Source organism: Hirundo rustica, chromosome 8 (genome assembly GCF_015227805.2).
Source record: "Hirundo rustica isolate bHirRus1 chromosome 8, bHirRus1.pri.v3, whole genome shotgun sequence".
NCBI classification, from domain to species: Eukaryota; Metazoa; Chordata; class Aves; order Passeriformes; family Hirundinidae; genus Hirundo; species Hirundo rustica.
In genome coordinates this window covers 26,295,635-26,315,001 of record NC_053457.1, presented here as the reverse complement: position 1 = coordinate 26,315,001, position 19,367 = coordinate 26,295,635, and the positions used below count along the sequence as shown (strand labels likewise).

General features: G+C 42.5%; 1 protein-coding gene across 4 annotated transcripts in view; it reads right to left on the bottom strand.

Moving 5' to 3' along the window:
• Positions 1 to 18,872, bottom strand: part of RBM20 (RNA binding motif protein 20) — a 98,362-nt gene extending 79,490 nt beyond the window's left edge. For 3 of the 4 annotated variants that reach the window (XM_040072129.1, XM_040072132.1, XM_040072130.1), the window contains exon 1: positions 18,739 to 18,872. In XM_040072129.1, coding sequence (XP_039928063.1) covers positions 18,739 to 18,872 — 134 coding nt within the window. Of the gene's footprint in view, positions 1 to 15,517; positions 15,792 to 18,738 lie in introns of those variants that run through there. The other variant, XM_058421447.1, reaches the window with a different exon arrangement.
• Between the last annotated feature and the right edge of the window lie 495 nt (positions 18,873 to 19,367).

Genomic DNA, 19,367 nt, shown 5'->3' with positions numbered 1-19,367 from the left:
AACAGCATCACACAACCATTAAAAAACCAACTGTGTTGGAAACTGCTCTTCTTTCCAGTGTTTCCCAGCTCCTGTTCCAACCCTCCTTGTCTGAAATTCTACAAACAGGGTAGAAAGTACTATGCCAGATGAGATCAACTAACCCAGTGATCTTAACCTGCCAATGGCAATGTATGGGCAGACGGTCCATGGATTAGACAACCACAAGATACTAAACCACCTCAGGAAATTTTCTCGTTTCCAGAAGCTAGTAAAAACCATGTATTTATGTTCCTTTTGATATTCTTCTGTCCAGCTCATTTTTCTGGATTTAACCAAAGGATAGGATAGCCTAAAGAAGCACCCACAAAACCCACTCTACAGGATAACTGCCAGCAAACTGAAACCTACTCCAGCCCTAATCTCCCTTGAACACTTCTTGTATGTGGGTTCAAGTGAGAAACCCTACACAGCTGAATGTCAGGATGCACAGGGAGTTTTCCTTCCCCATGTACTCTTCAAATCCTCCCTCTTCACAGCAATACTGCACCTGTCCCAGCACCGTACCCCTGGCGCCTTCAATTAATGCTGAGAAAATCCTGAGTTAAGTGCCTACTTAAATTTGATGGGTTTGCCATTCAAATGATGGTCTGTCAGCCTAATAAAAGCACCAGTTAGTAAACAACATTACTGCACAAACACTGGCAGAATCATGAGCAACTGCAAGCTGCAATTAATTTGACCTTAGCCACCAAGCCCACACAACCAGTGATGCTAACGCTGTGATTTTATTTCAGATCAATGTAAACAGCAACAAATCAACATTCCTGCCATTTCTCCAAAGAGGAATCAAAACTACCCAGTGCAGCTAGGGGAATTTGCAATTGAACAGATGTAAACTTACTTCATAGCACTGAGGAAAATGGAATTCATTCACCAATGTGTAGCTTGAGCTAAGCTAATCCAAGTTGCATATCCAGTTCTCCAAGAGCTTTGAGTAGCAATCAATCTTCCTGCATTCACCAAGTGATTTGTTAATCTGCAGTTTTCATAACGCAATAAAGAACATATGGATTAACCAGCTATTGTTCGTAACAGCCTGATGAGCTTCTTAGAGTCTCTTGGTTACTTACTGAGTATAACAGTATCCAGTGCAGTGAAACAAACTGGGCAGTATGGATTACATCATGTTCTGCCATCTGGAAAGCATTACAATATAATCACTAATACTGTGAAGCCTCCTGAATCCGTTCTTCATTTATAACGCGACCGTTTGAGCTGCAGAAAGAGCATCTGAAGAGTTGATTTGTAAAATATGTTACTGAAATCCTAAGTAGGATACTGTTCTTAATAAAAACCATATCTAGGTACAAACTCGATTTTCAGCTTATATCCTTAACCAATTATGTACCACTGCAAATCTCCACTGGTAAGTTTTCTTGCTGAATCCATTCTTGCAATGGATGAGGTAGCTCGGAGAAACCATAGTGGGCTAGAGCTTTCCAGAACCAGCAAGGTGATTTGAACATATGCAGTGCCTGGTTAGCACCCTCTGTTAGGAGTAGAGAGAGGCTCAAAAGAGTGATGGCATCAGACAACACAGAAAGCTGGGTCACAGCTCAGGGAGTGGGTGGGACAGGCTGGCAGTGGGCAGAGCCACTGCAGTCACAGGAGCTATAGGTTATTCCTGGTCTATCCACTACTCCTGGGCTGACAGGCAGAAAAAACTGCTCATGGTCAGCTGCTGAAGAGAAATGCTGCCCTAAGAATGCACCGCAGAGCCACTCGGCAGACAAACATTGTGTTTTCTACGTCACAGCTGGCTTTAGGGTCACCCACTTTTCCCACAACGAAAGTCCAGCACCCTAGCTCCTTTCTGGCCCAGGATGCAAGTGCAGCAGGGCTTGCTCTCACTACAGGAGAAGCCAGTCTTGCTGCTCGCCAGCAGGGGACTAGCACCACTTCTACATGCGAAGCAAAGTCTGCACAACAGCCCTTAGATCCATTTCTGTGAAACTTGTTCCACGGCTGAAAGCCAACAAGGGTCAACAACCCACAGCAGTTTAGTTTCACAGTGAATCCCCTTTACAAATAGCCCTGGGCTGACAAATCCCACCATGCTCCTTAAGATATTTTTTCCAGTAAGACAAAGCCAAGCCCTTAACAGGGCAACCTGCAGAGAGCTCAGTAAATGAAACCTCTGGATTGGCTTTCCCAGGCAGCCATTCCCATTTTACTTTCACGACTTTAGTATCCCTAAGGAGATATGCAACAGAGTGATTATTCACAGTTCAAGAAAATATATCTACGTCTGTGTGTCTGTGTATATATATTTATGTAAACATACACACTCTCCATACAAAACCACATTCATACAACAATCTCAACTCTTCCATGATCTCCAGCTCTCCAAAAAATGAGGTCAGGCTAGCATTGTCACGAATTTATTACAAATGTGGTAAAACACATAGAAGGAGTACTTTCTAGAAGTTTCTGTAAAAGTTAGGTCATGTCACAGATCATGCAATAATCTGAAATCTCAGCTGGAGGATAAGGCAAAACAAACTATTTGTTCCTAAAACTGTAACCTGAAAATATAAAGTCAGTTTCCACCATACCAACACTTTTACCCAGGCAGTCCCAGAAATGTGGTAAGAAACCAAGAGATCTTTTGGACAACGTAGTTTGTAATATACATCACTGCTCCAACACTGATTTTACACAATTTCCTGGTAAAAGGAGCACAGACCTTTTTGGATGACACGACAACTGTGTGGGAGACCAGAACAGAGTATTTATACATCGGGAAAGGTTAGTAATATTAATAGTTAAAATTCTGCATCATCTCTAAAACAGGAGTTCCTTACATAAATAAAACTGCATATAAGTGCACAAAATCACACACCCCAAAAAACACACGCACACATAAAAATGCTGATGTATTACATGCATCTCTATTACTAACACTGAGATAGATGTTTTCTATTCCACCTGCACAATGTGCTACACAAGAAAGTTATTTTGTCTGCTTTCATTATCAGATCGCATGACAGGAATTTTGCCATTATTTTTATTCATTTCAGTGAAAAGTGCTTTATGACCTGGCTATTTAGTTCTACCACCCACTTAAACAAATACATTTTATGTGCCATTTTTGGAATAAAAAGGAGGATGCCTCAAATTCTTCAAATAAAGCCTACTATTACAGCTATTTAAAGCCCAAATATGAAGAAATTGTAAGAATTTTTATAATCTTTTTAAAACCGCATGTTTAGCTCAGCTAATAAATCTGTTCATGTGAACTCTGCAGCATTCAAACAAATGGATAAATGCTCAAGGTGCTAGAAAAAAAGATACAGTTTCTAATTTTCCGGTTATTTAACCCTATCTATTGAAAAGGACATTAGAGAATTCAAAGTGTCTGCTTTAAAATAAGATAAAGCTGGTAAGATGTTTTTAAACAGGCATAGATATTACAAAATTGTTCTTTTTGCCACCTTGAGAAGTGCACTTTTAAGATTATCTAGAAGAACAATCAGCAATTCTTCTAGACTTGCATACATAAAATTCTCCTTTTTCTGTCAGTACTCTTCAACCAATGTTGAAGGTAATTGCTGTCCTGATCACCAGTTCATATTGAACAGATGAGCACTAGTAAATCAAAAGCTGTCCAGATCTCCTACTGTGGATCAACATATACAATGGCTGCATGCCTGTGACTGGAAATCCTTGATAGCTTAATGCTGTCAGGTGCTTCATTTCCAGTGGCCAAAACATAATGTAACATCCCAGAGGACAAATTTTTCAGGCTTCATTTCAAGCACAGAAATATGTGAACACTATTAAAACCCACTGATTTTGCCAAGATGCTTCTGTCAAGCATTTGTTTCACTAATGCATTAACAAAAATAAACATATAAAACTAATCAGTTTAGAAAGTTAAACAGCAGCAGAAGATGCAGACAAAGATGACAGAAGCAGAAGTTCTGCAAGTGCTGTTAGTCTGGCAATGGACTCTAACGTTGGACTGCAGTCTCAGTTGGAGAAAAGAATCTAATAATGTAATTGCATTATTTAAAAAAATGTCTAGGTGAACATCACATCTGTATTTAAGTCTGAAAATGAAATTTTTCACTTCTCAAAGAATAAGGGGTCCGTGTATTTCTTTACAGGGTGTAATACGCTCACATGAATCTTTGTGCTGACAAATTTTCAATCTGAAATAAAAAATGGGCAGCAGTACAGGAGTGCATGAACAGAGAGACAGCAGCCAGCCAAGGCACGAGGATTTACAGAAGAGATGGTTTGCCAAGGGTTTTCTGGAGAGGGCAGGGAGGGAGTGGAAGCTTGAAACAAATTAATGGGCAAACTGTTCCAAGCACCTAGACTGGCATGGGAAGATGTGCCGAAAACACTGTGACTCCAGGTTTGTATTACTTAATATCACTGTCTGGCTATCTAACTACACTGACACTACCCACTGTGAATAGCAACATGTTTCTCACCAGTGATACAAATGCACTGTCATCCAATACCCAAATCTATGAAATCCCCAGTATTTCTGGTAAGCGGAAGATGTGTGAAAGTCCAGCAGCCAGAAGAGCAAGTGGGATTTGCCTGGGAAGATGTAATCACACTCACTGCCATGCCCAGGTACCAGCCACCCTAAGCACAGTTTGTAGCAGGCCATTTACTCATCCAGCTGTCGAGGGTAGGAGTGCAAATAGGCTCCCATATGCACGCTGCAGGAGTACGTGGATGTTGAAGGTAATGCCTTTCAAAACTCATCGCCTCACCCGGCTTCATCTACCTGATAGAACACAAAGGACCCCACACAGTGGAGTCTGAGCACTGCTTAGCCAGACGTGGGAAACTGCAGGGAAAACTCTTCCCAAAATCTCCGACGTCACAGCTGCTCCCCACTGACAAAAGCAAAGGAACCAGGAAAACACTGAGAAGGTTTTTCCATTTTGCACGCGGTTAGGATCCAGAGGCAGCCACACGAGCACGCAAAGAAGCGCAGTGCTCTCGCAGGAGCATCCTTTCCAGCGACAGGGGTCACTTGGGAATGAGTCACACAGCTTGTGCTTCAAACAGCTGAAAGTCAAAGAAGTCAAGAGACAAATGCCGCAGGGAACAGAGACACCCTCTTCCCTTGGTACCTCTGGGTGCAGCTGGGTTCCGAACACCGTGTTCATGGACGGGTGTTACGGGAGCTGGGAGAGGAGGGCTCGCAGGAGGAAGCACACCCTCTGCAGGCTGAGACTGCCACGGGAAAGCAGCAGTGCTCTGGCAAGCAAGGGCAGCTCAGCCTGAAAGGAAGAGTTTTTTCAAACTCACTGAAACGCAGGAAGAAGAATTCAGTATATCTAAATCAGCAGAAAAATGGTACAAATCTACGGTATATAAGCACTTCCACTGCACCTCCTGTTCTGGGATCACATCACCCCTTTCACACAAACAAAAGAAAAGAACATAAAACCAAAATAGAATAAGAATGACCTCACACAAAGCAAAAGATGGGAAGAAATGAAAGGGAAAAAAAAAAAAAAAACAAAAAAAAAACATTCCCTTTAATTTTATTTTAATACCTTTCTTTTAAGTGCACTTTCTCATATTTTCCAGAAGAACACACGGAACAGAGATACAAAAACTTTATCTACTTGCTAATTTTTAACATATCAAAAAAGACTTTAAACACTTACCATGAGGTTTCCATCACTGTAAACAATAACAGAACTACAAATTAAGCATAAAACTAATTAAACAAACATCAAGTAGCTAAAGTGTGTCTACAGAAAATATTAATATAATTATAGCTCAGCAATTTGAGAAGAGAATATTTTGAATAAGTAGGTAATTAAGTTAAGAGAGGCCTAAAGAAAGATTTCACACTCACATTCATATGCTGAAGCAGTTTAAAAATAGAGAGCAAGAACTGCCTGACTTCATGTTTTAATTTTAGCTGGGTGATGAGCTGGTCCCAAAGACAGAAAGGGACAGCAGGATTTTTTCTCAGCAAAGTGCCCTTCGTATTTTTATGTGAAGGAAATGCAGTATGTTCTATTAATATCCTGTTGTGGCCCTACATAAGCCTAGGCAACCTTTCAATCGGGAAAAGGTTCTGGTTCGCTTCCTCAAATGACTTCACTTTCAAAGACATACACAGAAGTTAGAGAACATGCCCACTGCTCTGGCCGCTTCACAGGTAAATAACATCCACACAGGAAGAGACGCTTTGTTTTCCCATCGCTCACCAACTGCAGTTACTAAAGGTGTAGTTTTCTATCATGAGGAAGGAAAAGCAAATGATGGCGTTTGCACCTTCATTCTCATTTTAATTAACAGTTGGGAAAAAAATGTCAACACCAGCCAGAAAAGTGGGTGAGCGCGGGAGGGAAGAAGTGATGTTTGGCTTAGTGCTGGCATAATGCCTAGGCTCTGCCAAAGAAGCTGGGAGAAGTACACAGACTTTTCCCACATAAAGAAAGATTCTTCCTCTGGGTATGGCATCCTCATACATTTCACCTTCCTGACATCTCTCTGATTAACCTCATCCAAGCAAAAGCTCCCCCACAGCAGGTCCCTGCTCACCCAATACTGTTTCAGGCTGGCAAATTTTGGCAGTGGGGCAGGACTGAAATTCTTCTTATTCAATAGCATCACATTGAAAACTTTTCTGTCCTTCAGGGAACGGTGGAAATGAAGACTAACCAGCTTGTAGATTATTTTTCTGACATACCCTTCCCAAAGTGTCAGCTATGCAACTGAAGGTCAGATTCTCTCCCAAATCCTCAGATGTCACAAAAGCAACATTGTTAACTAAGACTAATTTTCTTGATAGATGACAATGGTTAAAATCTAGGCAGGAGTACGAGTTAATCCTGCAGTGAAAACAAGCTGCTAAAGTCTCCCATTCACTTCCACTGTTACATTCCCTTGCCTGTATTTTAGAGCAACAACCACCCTTAAGACTTCTTACATTTGGCATTTATTTATAGATTCATCTGAGGCTCCACATGTAAAATTCCACATGCATTAATACTGGTCATTGATTCACTCCAGCTCCTTCTGTGAATAAGCACTTGCAAACTTCATTTGCCAGGGAAGTGAAACGCAAGTCCATCGAAGTTTGCATTAACACCCTGCTGGTCAGCACTTCCTAGCTGGGAATGCTCTGCCATTGTGATCTTTAGTGCACTGTCCTAGTGAACTGTGTGTCCAAAAGCACAGAAGGACCATGCCATCCCTTTCAGTGACCTGCTTCCCATCCATTCGGCTCTTGAGGAAATAAAGCAGAGCACAACACTTAGGCAGGTGAGCCTAGGAAGGATCATTTACACCCATAGAGCTGATACCTTTTGTTTTTAATCTTAAAACAGTTTTGCATTTTTAATTACCACAATGTGTTTTTTTCCCCACAATCCTACCTAACCCAATCCCCATGTATGTTAGAAATTCCATACAGTTCTGAAAACTTTTCTCCATTGCGCTGTTCAGATGAAGGTCACTGTCTTTTCTCCCTGCAGGAGCATGCTCTGCATTTCATTTGTACACATGAAATGAGCTCATTTACTCTTATCACTCCTAACATTTCTAGTTTAAGTGTCAGATACCAAAACAGGCCCAGGCATCAAGAGCACTCTATCCCCACCATTGGAATGACAACTTCCACTTGACTTTTTGCATCAAATGCAGTTAAAACATTTGAAACTAAAAACTGAAGAGACAACCAAGTCATTCTGTTTTACTGAAGACCCCTCTATTTTAGAGAGGCTCCCTTGCAAGAAGATTGTTGGCTGATAGTTTTACTTTCTCCTGCTTAAGTTCAACACAAAGTTTGTAGGAAGAGATCGTCATCACTGCATCACTATTTATAGTTACTTACTCTATCGTTAGCCTAACAAGACCCTAATCAACAAAGCTGTTGATCCTCTTTGTAACATGAAGGCATTTTTGTTTGAAAGAGCTTTTAATATAAACAAAATTTCTGCTTTTCTTGCTCTAAATTAAAAAAAAAAAAAGAAAATTCAAATACCAATTCTTCATTTCCCTTCCCAAATCATTCAGATAATGCCTCTCTTTCACCCTCCTGTGTAAACAAATCATTCATGGGTTCTAGGTAGGAGAGGTTGGCAGAAGACAGAGACATTCAATTTATTTTCCTGTCTTCTGAAAAATGAAAAATACTCTTTGAATGAGTTTACCATGAAGACACACCTTCCTTCTACACACCCCTCTTGCCCCTTCAGCAAGGTGATACACCAGACTCCATCAAGGGGCAAGTACATCTTTGGCAAAGCAGTTCTGATTTCAGAAGGAAACACAAAATCCTTACTGCCTGCTCAAACAAGCAGTCAAGTCTGAGTTCGCTTCAGAGCCCGCCCAGCAGGATCTAAATGCAGGGGAATGACAGGAACCTCCCTGGCTTTATTGGGCTGTCTGGCTGTACTATATAAGAAACATTCTCCAGGACTTACTGAAGATGCAATGCAGTCCCTACAGAACTGGCTTTACTACACGTGAGGGGGATGTGTTCTCCAAGCCAGGCTTCCAGGTGATCCAGCAAAACTCCCACCATCAACTCCTGCTGCCCCCACCACTGCCACCCAAGCAGTTGTTCTTAGAGTAGTGCTGACTCCTAAAAGCTGGTCACTGCCAGCTTCACTACAGATAAATAAGTACAATTACCTCAGGGAACTTAAATTAAGAGCTGCCTCTCTGTCTCACACAGTTATATACAACTCTGTCACGTTCAAGCTTGAAGATGCATTTTTTTTTTCCTGTTCGTTTGATGCTTTTGATATTTCTTAAGAACAGGGGCTGGAGGTGGAGGGCTAAAAATTATGTACTCCAAGTCTCCTCGAATTACTAAAATGTCTAACCCCAGATGTGGGGTCCATTTGTCACAAGTCACTCTTGGTCAGTCTCTCCTGCTTTGTCTACCAGGAGCCAACCAGCAAGCCCTCCTCCCACGCTGCGCTATTTGTGCAAACTGCTAGCTTGGAATAAAAAAGTAGATACAGAGCTGGTTTACTTCTGGTGAGGTCTGCCTGGCATCCAGCTAAGAGGTGAGAAAACTAAATATAACAAACTTAAAACTACAATTATTGTAGGGGAGTTTGCCAGAGCCGCTCAGAAGCTCCTAATGGCCTGTTGGGGATTTATGGATCAGCTGTGAAAATTTACTCACAGCTAAAACTTGCCAATCAAGTCCTTGGCTTTGAACACTGCTACCAACTTCTACATAATACAGTTTGAGATTACAGAAATGTCAAAGCAAAACAGTAGGTTTTAATGCTTTAGAGAAGGGTACAAGGAAAATCTATCATACTAAATAGACCAGTAAGACAAGCATGTGGAGGCTCCCTTCTGAGTGTTCGTATCTTTGTATAAAAGGATCTTACATTTTTACAGAGCAGGAGATTACAAGCGTTGCCAAAATACACATTAAGAGACAGTATGTTGTACAGAAAAGACTACAAACTGGTGTCTTGCCATTTAAGAGCAGATTCCCCCCATAAATTTTGCCAGCGATCCAGAAAATAATATTATTTGCTGATATATTACGTTCTTGCCATATGGATGGGGATAAAAAGGATCATTATAAAATTTATTAAAGCTTCTCTGAAATTGTATCTGCTATTTTCATGTCATTCCATTTTAAAAGGGCAGCAAAAACAACCAAAAAAAATCCTGAGAATTTACATGGAAAGCAAAGCAAGAAGCCAGCTTAGATGAGAGATATAAGACCATGCCTTATTTCTCCCAAATGCTCAGTGCAAATGGGAAGACAGCAGTGATGTCTCCCTGCAAGGGCAGCGCTGTGCAGAGGAGCTGATGGGCTCTTTGTAGACCCCTCTCCATCTCCAACTCTACAAATCCCTGCAGCTGGTGAGGCTTCAACACTCCAGAGTACTGGTCTGAAAACATGTCAGACCTCTAATATACTATTAAGCACCACAAAGGAGCATGAATCCGTACTCCTTCCTGCACAGACCCATGCTCTTTTTTAAAAGGGAAGTTTTAATGCTGCAACATAAGGTAACTTCCTATTATTTACTTTGGCTTCTACTACATTAGGTCTCTTCTGCCAGCAATTACCCCAAAAAACAAACAGTAGAGTCATGAAGCCTTGCAAATTTAGATGATAGGATCTGATCCTTTAAAGCCTCATACACATAAATAATCTTCATGTGTATGGATAAGGCTTTACAAGATCATAGTGCATACACTATATCCAAAGAGGAATTCAAGTTCTTGAATTTACCACTAACAAGCAAACTCTTGGCCACCTAACATTATTTATATTAAGCTATAAACGATGTTATATATTTATAATATAAAGACATATTGCTTTATTCTGCACAGATATGTTTTAAACATCTACACAAAATGACAAAGTCACTTCTAGCCTTTGCAAATTTCAATTTAACTCTTTTTTTTTTTTTAATTTAGAAGGAAATTCAATGTTTTAGTACTCTTCAATGCACAAAACCTACAGAACTTAGGTGGGACAGCAATGATCCCATGTCTTTCAGAAGCCTGATCTACCAAAGACACATGACATGATTAATTTAAATTTCATTGTCAAATCTGGAGAATTTAATTAGCACTTTTTTATTCACCAGAAACTGGGAATGAGGAGGTATGTTCAAGTGCAGAAAATTAGTTGACTTGGTTTCAAGTACCACAGAACTGGTTATTTTATTACAACACTTTACTTATGAACCTGTTTGTCCATGCCACCCACAGATGTACCTATATCACCATCCCAGTCACTATACTTCCGTAGTTCTTACACTCGTATTCACCTCTAAATGCAACCACGACCCTTGCTAAGTGCAAAGCACAGCAGAGCAACCTGAGGCAGAGCTCTTGGTTCAGCTCAGAGTCAACAGAAGATGCCAGCAAAAGGGTCAGCCCTGTCTGCACCATGAGGTGTTGCTACACAACACAACAGTGACCTTGAATGAAGCAGTAAATAAAGAAAAGAGGCCAATGTTTGGTTGTGAGCTGGCAGGATGGTGGAAAACTGTAGGTGACCTTAAAAGAATGTGCCATGAGAGGGACACAAATGGATGGTGTAGAGTACATGGATAACAAGGGTGTGAGTGTTAAGATGTGTTAATGGAAGATTTTGGAAGGTAAGAGGAGCCTAGGGCTGAAAAAAAACCTCATCATAGTTTGCTAATATTTCTCTCTACGGTTCCAGAAGATGTCAGTCATCTTTTCTCTGAATGCCATCCTTAGTCTGAATTGTGCATAATCTCTGACAGAATTTTATGTGGAGGAGCAGAGGAAATCTCTGACAATCCCCAGAAGAGCATCCAAACTGCAAATCATGCAAATGCCCATAGCTGTGCCCAGCTCTGCAGGGACTGGAGCAACCTTCTCATTACCAGAAGTTAATCTGCTCTCATTTTATATCCAAGAAGGGTGAGAAAGACATTGTTAATTTTTTTTTTTTCTAAAATGAGGCCAAAAATAGAATAGTAAAATTTAGTCAATGTAAGGAACTGTATGTGTCATCAACCTACTAAAACTACTTAGCACATCTTCCCTTAGGGGGAAAACGTTAATCAGCAGAGACAGAAGTAGGATTTGTTCCTGCAGAAACAGACTGCGTTTGTTATCTCAGTAAAGGCAATGTCAGCCATTAAGCCAATTGCTGAAAAGGTACTTAAAGCCTCTTTCTTAGGACAAATATTAAAATATAAGTAAAAATGCATTGCAACTCCTGCACATTTCCAAAGAAGTGGCCCTAACTCACAGACACCATCAACTCACAAGTCTCTGCGCATCCAGGAAATAAGCAAAGACGTGACACATAAAACTATAGCTTTTGACACTGCCAAATTCAAGACATTTCACATTGCTTGAATTCTAAAACTCTGCATCCTAATCTACAGAAAATCACAAGTTTTATGGCAAGATGAGGAAAGTTAAGACTAGATAACACCAGATGCTTTTGTTATCTCAAAAGCTGCTAAGTCAGAGAAGGGACCAAGTGACCAGAAGGCTCTCAGGGACCTTGCTCATAACCTATCCAAAATGCCATTTTCTCCGTTCATCCTGGCCAGCAGAAGACATTACTCAAAGGAACTGAGTTAAAGACTTCCTTATCTTGTCCCTGTCTTTTCTTCAGAAGAAGTAATCCAGCATAATCCTCTCTCCAAGGAGTGATCCTCATCAAGATTTTACAGAACACAGGCTTCAGAGTCAAAACCATGCAGGAGATAGACTACTCCTCACAACCAGCATAGCTACAGATTCCTGTCACCCCCAGAGTCAGGCAGTGCTCATGGCATCTTTGGAGCGCTCTGCAAAGGCTGGTGAGACAGCTGCACATCTTTAAACAACAGAGATGACAAAGAACGAATGTGAACTGCATCATTCAAGCAACAGCCACAAAGAATAACTCCACTGTGGTCCTGCTCATTGCCTGTTCAGCTCATCTCCCAACACAGACTAACAACAAATGCATCCTCCTTGTAGTTCCTTAGATGCAAAAGATAATTGTGCCACAAGCTGCATATTCAATATCAGTTAAACTCCCATTTCACAAGTTTGCACACACACCTAGAAATGCAATTAGCCTGATACAAAGTAACTGCTTGCGCAATCATATCTACTGATCCTTTAAGAAAACAAGCATTTGCCCCCTTCCTGCAACAGAATACCCAATGCTTTCATTCGGCTTTTCTTCTAAATAGGCAAGAGGCATTTGTAAAACGGGCTAGGCTTGAGCTGTCAGAACAGGACAGATATTAAACGTTTCTAAAGCCCAAAGGGAGACGTTTTCTGGTTTCCCCCTCTGTGTCAAGTGACAGCTCCACTGTGACGGGTCATTAGCGTGACAAAAGGAAAGCAGCTGGACACAGAGAGGGGCAGAGGCTAACAGAGCGATTACATCCTTAAATCAACTATAAAATGTTACAAAGGATGAAGAGGAGGAAAAAAGGGAGGAGTATATTCAGAGGGAATAAAGTCAGTTTGATAAAGTGCCTAGCTGTGCGTCATATGAAATTAATTCATTTAAATAAAAGAAAAATCAAGACAACTTACTCTTCTGAGAAAGCGGAATCTATTTGAAGGAGTATTTTAAAGGGATTGAAATTATTATTTCATGCAAATAACCCATTTTTCCCTCCTAAAAAAATTTCTACAGTCTCTATGAAGTAAAAATGTATCTTTGAAGATCTAGTTCCTCGCATTTTGACAGTCCCCAGAAAGGACCAGAACTGGTTACTGACATTTTTTCCATCTCCATTTTCCTTTCCTCCCAATGAGATCAGGAAGATTTTAGCACCACAGCATAGCAGTAGCTCAGCAGGTCACACATGACTCTCACTGTTAGGTGCACACAGCTCCGAAAGGACAAGTGGTGAATTAAGAGGAGAGCTAAAGGAACATATTTTCCAGTCTTCCCTTTGATGGGAACAGTATATTAAATTTTCAATAAAAAACAACATCCAGGCAACTGAGTTTTACTAAAGAGGACTCCATTGTCAGGTGTTGTGCTTCTTATAAATTATGCATTGTTTTTCTCTAAAGTTGGCATTGCTGCTGTTATGTCTCTCTCCACTAAAATCTGACATTTCTGGGCAACTAAGAATTGATTGATAACTGATAATAAAAGTCAGATTACTTGGAAATGTTTGCATGCAACAGATTCTTTCTAAATTCTTTTGTTCTGACTCCTTTCTGCTTTTGCACTTCTGTGCCGTCTCTTCAATCTTTTTATTTTGCCTTTCTGTCAGTAAGCTGTTAGGTTTTTAAATCAGAGATTAAAGAATAAAAATCAACCAAACAGAACAAAACCAAGTCCCAAACTCCACACTTGGGGTCATTTTTGTTTAAAACGGAAAACATCCATATGACTAAGTCATCTTTAACCTTTGGGTCACAGCTGATATAAAGGACAAGTCATTGTTTTCCATGAAAAAAAGAAAATAAATTTTAAAATAAATAAATAAGGAATTTTAATTATGTGACTTGCAGATGATTATAATCACTGATGCTACTTTTGGAAAACAACTAAACTTAAAGATGAAGCATCCTCCATTTGTCCCTGTCCCCTCCATGCACACACACATTTGGCATTTTAAATCCTGATTCTTAATCTCAGGCAAAGTGTCAGTAATTACACAGCAAGAAGCCAGACAAACCCGGAAAAACTGCATTTTCCCCTACCGAGTGTTTCATAATATAGAGACAATAAATGGGAAACACAAGGAGGAGCTTAACAATGTGGGTTTACACATTCTCTGGCAAGTCCCACACCACGCTGCTTTTGCAACTCCTGTCCCTTGTTTTGGTAAAGCTGCTCAGCTGAGACGACTACAGCTGCCTCTGTTTTGTTTTCATCTCCAGTCAGGGCTGTTGGATTTGTCTCAACACAAACTCCGTGAGCTTTCAGAGCCCTATCAAGAAGAGAAAAAACTAAGATTTCGGAGATGTACTTTAAAAGGCAAACAAGTATGGAGAGCCTGTATCAGTAACAGTAAGAAGAGAAACAGTAAAACCAGTGTTTCTCCTTGTTAAGTATCAGCTTAGCCTTTGCCATATATGCCAAACTATTTGCCATGACTAATCTATATAATGGGAGCACTTTTCATATTTTATCTCTCCTGAGAGACTTAGAGTTGGGAAGGGGGAAAAAAAAAAAAAAGAAAAAAAGAAAGGAAAAAGAAAAAGAAAATCCCACACTACACAAAACAAACAGACAATGAAGTAAATAAAAACCCCACATGTTTAACATAATGGGCTAGATTTAAAAAAAAAAAAAAAAAAAAGAGATAAGCTGGAGGTAATTTTTCCCAACAAGTTTTCTCCTCACTGCTGTAGGAAATAAAGGACTCAAAGCACTCAGCACCAGCCTGCTTCCTCCTCTCTGCCCCCAGAACTGGCACAAACTGATGACAACTCGGGCACAGATGTTGGAAATTCCATCTTCCTTCCAGAGGAGCTCAAAATCTCCAGGGCACAACCCCTTAGGAAAAACAAGAAATATTATCTTTGTTTTTCCCCCCATTGTTTTCAGGTGTCTTTACTCAATTTGTAAATCAAACATATATTCCTATATCAACACAGGGAGTTAAAAACTCCTACATTTCCACCAGACAGATATGACCCATGACAAATCATTAGAACCAAAAGCATACAGAGTTGGATTTCAATACATTGAGGTTTCCTATAATCACAGAGTTTACTTATGGCAAATGTTCTCAGCAAGAACTCTCACAGAAAGCACTCTTCATGCAACATCTCTATAGTTAACCTAGAGCCACTCAGTCCTTTCTCTCAGTTATTTCCAGCTAGTTGCTCTGTCAGACTGCAATGAATCACACACCTGGAATTATTAATAGGACTCTCCACTCTCTCATGCTGCTTAGCCACTCCAGCCAATCTAACAACAGGTACTAAAACTTGTCACACACTGACCTCACATCTAAAAACTACATTTCGTAGTACGACTGCAAATTATAAACAAAACTTTCAAACCATATAAATTTTCTCATAAGAGTGGACTTACCGAAAGAGAGGGAAAAAAACCCAAGCCAACAGTTCCAAACAAACATTGGTCTTTTCAGAGATATCCAGCATGTGTTTCACTTACTTGCTGTCACTACAGACCCTACCCTGCATTTCCACTCCTTCCTCACAACTGCAGCAGAATCCGGTTATGAACACTGGCCAGCACCATTACAACTGTTCTTCTTCTCAGCTTTATTTCATACAGAAGGGTATGTTTTTGTAAATCATCCTCTGAAGCATGTAAATTCAGGTTTCCCTTTCCCAGTAATTTCTCATTCTCAGCTCTACAGCTTGAGGGCTTTGACTGCAATAAGGCTCTTAGTTTTGGAAAATAAGAAGTATTTTCCCATCAAACATCACAACAACCTGCATAGATGGAATGCTTTAACTCTGTAACCTTATCATTGTACCATTACTATCAACTCAATTGACGTTGTCACTCAGGAGGAAAAAGTACAACATGTAGAGAGCATATTTCAATTTATATATTGTAGTTGGATACTATCAGCAGGGAATTCCAACTAGAAGTTTAGTAATACTTTTATATTAAAATTACATTATAAATGTAAAAGTAAAGGGGAATTTAAAGAATATAGTACATGCTACCTATGTTGCATGAGTTCAGCCAATGTAGCTGCTAAGTCATTTCAGATGTTCAGTTTCACTAGATTTTAACCCTTGTTTGAAGTCCAGCACTCATAGTGAAGTTTTATCAGCTGTCCATGTAGGAAGCCATTTTTTAAAATTATGTTGCTCTTCACCTAACATCTGTAAACCTCCCTACCAAAATTACTGAGGGGGAAGAAAGCAGAAATCCAGAGAGCTTTCAAAGTTTAAATGGTATGATGAAAAATGTATATTTTATACTATATTATAGTGAAAGACTTGAAACAGAGAGGTGTTTTGTTAAACACCAGAGCCAAGTAGATCAGAATATTCTGTGAAGTAGCATTCTGCAACTGCCCATTTATTTACAAAAAGATGGCAATTGTTAAAAAAAAGTCCAAAAGGACTGAAATGCGCAGAAAATAAGATCAGTGTTTTCTTTCCTATAATGAACCCATGACTCCATTTTGTAGAAGAATCACTGCTTTCCTTTCCATTGTATTTTACCAGTCGTAATACCTGTTCTAGTGCGCTAGAAATAAATATGGAAGAGCAATTTTGGATATTCCCTAACATCTGTCTTCCAAATTCGCTGAATATTCAGTTTAGATTCTAAAATACCAGTTATTTTCAGCAAAACTAAGTACAATTTGCCCGCGTTTCCAAATCAGTGCATTTATTAATTGTCAGGTAAACAGCCAAATTACGCCACACGGTTACAAAAGTGCACGATCAAGTTGCAGGACCTTAGATGGAGATGTTCAATGTTTGCCACCCTGCGTCACATTACCATGACAAAGAACTCTCCGAACACAGCATCTCTCTCAAATCTTTCCATTAAAGGAAGGGTCAAAAGGAAACCATTTGAAGTTTTCCTACCTATAATTTGGTAGGAAGCATGACTAGCAAGAATGTGACGCCGTCATACGTAGCACACACCACATCAGAAACACGATCGTGAAGTATTCCCAACAGCACTACCTATGTGACTTGCAATACGCAGCCACAGAACGTCTTGGTGATTGTGAGAAAATAAGGGTCATCTTTAGTGACTGCAGTTTAAAATTCAAGACTGATTTTGAGTAAGTGTAAATTACTCTGCAGTTGCACAGTATTTCACAAGTACCACAGCAACAGCCCAGTGGACTTAGGAAGAGACCATTAGCGTTTCAGTTGCAGTGCAAATCTCCAAGTCTATTTCCAAACAGCAATAAAAATTTAGGTAACAAGAACCCTGAACGCTTTCACGATTAAGTTACAAACCAAGATTTAAAAGCAAACAGACTAAAAGAAAATCAAGGATCAAATTTATGGACCACATTTTGCAGACAGTTTGAAAGTCCAGTTATTTACAAATTTACAAAAGCTGATGCGATTCCCAACTTCAAATCACGTTCTCACTTCAAATTCGCAGTAACACCAAAGCGTACATTGCACATAAGTGTTTCTATACGTGTGTGTACTTTGCAAATGTAAGAGAACTGAAAGCGTTTCCATTAGTTATATTGTTGGGTTTTGTTAAGAGAGCGATAATGGAGATGCCTGGCCCAGCGCCTTTGCTGTTGTTGCAGGAGAGCGGCTCCAGCCCAGCGGCAAGGCAGCGCAGCTCCTCAGCGCTTTGTCATACTCGCGCTTTGCTCGAGGGCCGCACACGGGCTCAGTCCACTTGGTGCGGGACGTGATATCGAAAGTGGTTCTCAACATTCACCACTGCGCAGCACCCAGTGTCCTGCTCGTCAACTCAAGCAGCAAAATCTTAAAGTCATAGAAGGCAATTCTAATAGCTCCATAGCCGGGTATTTGTTAGCAGATTAAAAGCCCCCTTTTAATATGTTACGGCTTGGGGAAAAATCAGATACGGTGTATGCAACCACCTTGAATCTACACAGATCATCCGCTTAGGCCTTACTCATGCTCCACCTATTAACTACAGAGCATTCGGTTTGTCCTCAAGCTTCTCATATAGCCAGATAAGTATCACCAGAACCACCGCATCTGGGTAGCAGAAGCACTTTCCCCCCCTCTTTCTGGGTGGAAAACGAAACAGCAAAATGCCATTTGCATCACTGCACTCGTTAATAAGACTCCCATGCCCGCAGAGGTTACTTTTCCCGTGACAGTTTGGCAGAGAAGCGATCGCTTCGGGCACCCCACGAGCCCCTCGCTCCAGGCCTGCCGGGGGACCGCAGCAGCGGAACGGCGGCCGGGCGGGCGGCACACACCGCCGCGGGGCAAGCGACGGAAACTTCCCCGGCCCAGCTCCCGGGTGCGGAAGGCGCGGTGCCGGGGCGAACCTTCGGGAAACCGACACGAGCGGCTTTTGGGGCGGAAAACTTCCGAGGGCAGCGAGGCCACTGCCGGACTTCAGGGGAGTCCGCGCCCCTAACAGCGGGGACGGGCCCGCCGCCACCCGCACGGCGGAGCGAGGCTCAGCCCCGCGGGGCACCGCTCGGCCAGGGCCGGTGCCGGGCCGACCGTCCGCCCGCCCGGCTGTCAGTCTGGGCGCGGGGGGAGGGAAGGGAAGGGAAGGGGGGCACCGCCACCGGGGAGGAAGAAGGACCCGCGCCTGCCCGCCCGCCCTCCCGGCGCGGCGGAACGCGGGGCGGCTCTTACTTGTGGAGGAGCTGGGGCAGGCTGGGCGGCGGCGGCGGCATCCCTCGGCTGGGGGCCCCGCTGCGGGCATCGCTCTCCGGCGGGTCAGCGCCGCGGGGAGCCGGGGCCTGGCTCATGGCAGCGGCGTGGACCATACGGGGCGGCCCCTGCGGCGGGAGGCGCGGGTGGCCGCGCAGCCCTCGGCCGCGGCGGCGGGAGGGAGGGGGCAGAGGACCGGCCCTGGAGACAACCGTGCTCCCCCCCGCCGCCCCCCCGCCAGGCCGGCGACGGCGGGACAGGCAACCCCCAGCGACTGAGCCCGCCCTGCCGGAGGGCTGCGGCCACCGGCGGGGGCGGCCGGCGCTGCGCGGAGCCCCAAAGGCGCTGGCGGGGCCGAAGGGAGGGGCGGGCGGAGCCCCCGGCCCGGCCCCACCTGGGCGCCGGGCCCGTTCCCTCCCTCCTCCGCCCGCACCTGTCCGGCGGCTGTGCCCCGTGTCCCAGGCCGGGCAGGGCGGCTCCCGCGCACCTGTTCGGGACAGGGCGGCTGGGGCGCACCTGGCCCTGCCCGGGATGGTCCCGGGGGCCGCGCTTGGCAAAGGATGGGCCGTACAGCAAAGAGTGAGCAGCACCGGCCAGCACCGGCCCCTTCA